Source organism: Grampus griseus, assembly GCF_964374135.1.
Source record: "Grampus griseus genome assembly, chromosome: 3".
In the NCBI taxonomy this organism is placed as follows: Eukaryota; Metazoa; Chordata; class Mammalia; order Artiodactyla; family Delphinidae; genus Grampus; species Grampus griseus.
The window spans coordinates 114395486-114398281 of NC_139019.1; the positions used below are offsets into that span (position 1 = coordinate 114395486).

At 43.1% G+C, this 2796-nt stretch overlaps 1 protein-coding gene across 1 annotated transcript; it reads left to right on the top strand.

The window, feature by feature from the left end:
• Positions 1-1321: 1321 nt before the first annotated feature.
• On the top strand, positions 1322-2437 carry LOC309820692 (neuropeptide Y receptor type 6-like; the record flags this gene model as incomplete). Its single annotated transcript, XM_082651610.1, is given in 3 exon segments — positions 1322-1408; positions 1410-1989; positions 1992-2437. Coding segments are annotated over 3 exon segments (1113 nt in total).
• Between the last annotated feature and the right edge of the window lie 359 nt (positions 2438-2796).

A 2796-nucleotide genomic window follows, 5' to 3' on the forward strand; every position in this document is an offset into this window, starting at 1 on the left:
CTAAACTGCATCTCAAATACCTGTTTACAAATTTTGCTATTTCTACTCATCACCACAGCACATATGAACCATAGATCAGTTCCTTGTGTCCTTCTTTATCTTTTATCAATGCCATGTATGTTGTTTTCTTCAAATTCCTAAATAATAAACCAAGATAAGGGGTATTTTTTTCCTGTGCTCTCTTTCAACATGTCCTCTTTGGGCCAGAAATGTCACCACCTGGAATGGCAGGGCATTCACCATGTCTGCTGTGCATCCTGGTACAAATAACTCCACTGAATTTGACCACCCTAAGCCATGCTGAGCCATAGGATCAAGGACCCCCTTTCCTCTAGAAGTCAGAAAAAGAAGAGACCCAAAGGAAAAGAAAACTGAGGGAATGCTTTCCAAATAAAGTTAATTCTGAGTAATAGCTCACTAGGCACTAGCTATCTTTGCTTGATCTCTAGAATCTGAGCAGTGTACCCAGAAGCTGCTTGTGCCAAGTCTGGCTTCAACCCCAGAGAATGGAAGAAAGAAAAAGAGGGGAAGCCATATGCTGTTCCACAGCGGGCATGATCTGGGAGTCTAGCCCCCAGACTTAAGGCTATAGACTAGCTCTGGGGAGTGGAACTGACAAATTTTATTCAGCACACATATACTGAATACATACTATATACTCTACATTGGGCGTGAGCAACAAATTCAGTTGCATGATCTCATTTAGTCCTCACAACAATGCAGAAAGACATTGTTTATCCCCATTTTACAGCTTTAAAAAACTGAGCCATAAGGGTAATTAACTTATGTCGAAGTCATACAGACACCAAACAGTAATGCTCCAAGTGGAGCCCAACTCCAAATATAGTTACTCTGGCCTCCACAGCACACATATACAAAAAAGACAGAAGGTGATAGGGATGGAAAGATACCTCTGAGCTACCTTATATAGTTAACAGAACACTGTGGCATTCCCTTTCTCATTATCTCTAAAGATTATACTGTTGGGACAAATAAAACACCCTGAGATGAAAGGAAGGCAAGGATACAGAGACTCTCTGGATATCTCTCTTATGTACTCTCAGGGACATTGTTCCACCTATAGAATTGTCCAGGTTGTTAAGAACTTGCATTAATTTTCTAGGTTCTGTTTAATTTTTAGGATCTCAAGAGCTTATTCAAGTCATTCATGTATTTCCATCAAGCAGACAAAGAGGAAGACTAAACCCCACTAATCACTCATTGGAAGACTCAGAGCAAAGTTCTTTCCAAGAACTGATGGCCAAAATATCCAGCCATAATACAAGTAAGCTTAGAAAAGCTCTTCTTAAACCCTGACATGATGGAATTTTTCCTAAACCATCCAGCATCTAATAAAACCAGTATAAAGAGCAACAACTCTGCACTTTTCTACTTTGAGTCCTGTAGACCCCACTTCCCTAGGCTTGCTCCTATTACTCATAGTCTATACTGTGATCTTAATCATGGACTTTTCTGGAAACCTCTCTCTCATTATTATCATCTTTAAGAAGCAGAGAGAAGCTCAGAATGTCACCAACATACTGTACGCCTATCTCTTCCTCTCTGACATCTTGGTACGTGTCATGTACATCCCTTTTACTATCATCTACACTCTGATGGATCACTGGATATTTGGGGATATCATGTGCAAACGCACCTTCTATGTGCATAGTGTCTCCATCTCTGTGTCCATATTCTCACTTGTGTTAACTGCTGTTGAAAGATATCAGCTGATTGTGAACCCTCGGGGCTGGAAACACAGTGTAGCTCACGCCTACTGGGGTATCACATTGATTTGGCTATTTTCCCTTCTGTTGTCTATTCCCTTCTTCCTGTCCTACCACCTCACCCATGAGCCCTTCCAAAACCTCTCTCTTCCCACTGACCTCTACACCCAGCAGGTGGCCTGTGTAGAGAACTGGCCGTCCAAAATGAACTGGCTCCTCTTTACCACCTCCCTGTTTATGCTGCAATATTGTGTCCCTCTGAGCTCACCCTCATCTGCTACCTGAAGATTGTTATCTGCCTTGGCAGGAGAAATGGGAAAGTAGACAAGAAGAGGGAAAGTGAGAGCTGGGTCAGGGAGAACAAGAGGATCAACGCGATGTTGATTTCTACTGTCGTAACCTTTGGGGTCTGCTGGCTTCCCTTGAACATCTTCAAGGTCATCTTTGACTGGTATCATGAGGTCCTGAGGAGCTGCCACCATGAACTGGTATTTGTATTTTGCCACTTGATTGCTATGGTTTCTACATGCATACATCCTCTGTTTTATGGCTTTCTCAACAAAAATTTCCAGAAGGACCTGGTATTGCTTATTCACCACTGCTGGTGCTTTGCACCTCGGGAAAGATACCAAAATACTGCCATCTCAAGTATGCACACAGATGAATCCAAGGGATCATTAAGATTAGCTCATACATCAAGAAGTATATAAAGGGCTTCCCTGGTGGCGCAGTGGTTGAGAGTCCACCTGCTGATGCAGGGGACACGGGTTCGTGCCCCGGTCCCGGAAGATCCCACATGCCGCAGAGCGGCTGGGCCCGTGAGCCATGGCCACTGAGCCTCCGCGTCCGGAGCCTGTGCTCTGCAACGGGAGAGGCCACAACAGTGAGAGGCCCACGTACCACAAAAAAAAAAAAAAAAAAAAAGAGAGAAGTATATAAAAACTGGTAACACTTAGTGCTAAAGCCCTTCTTATGTGAGAGATGGAAAGGTAATGGCTGGGGATAAGGCAAGATGCAAAAGAAGCCAGAACTAAAAAAATTTTTTAAAAAGCAACTTTATGCTAAACAG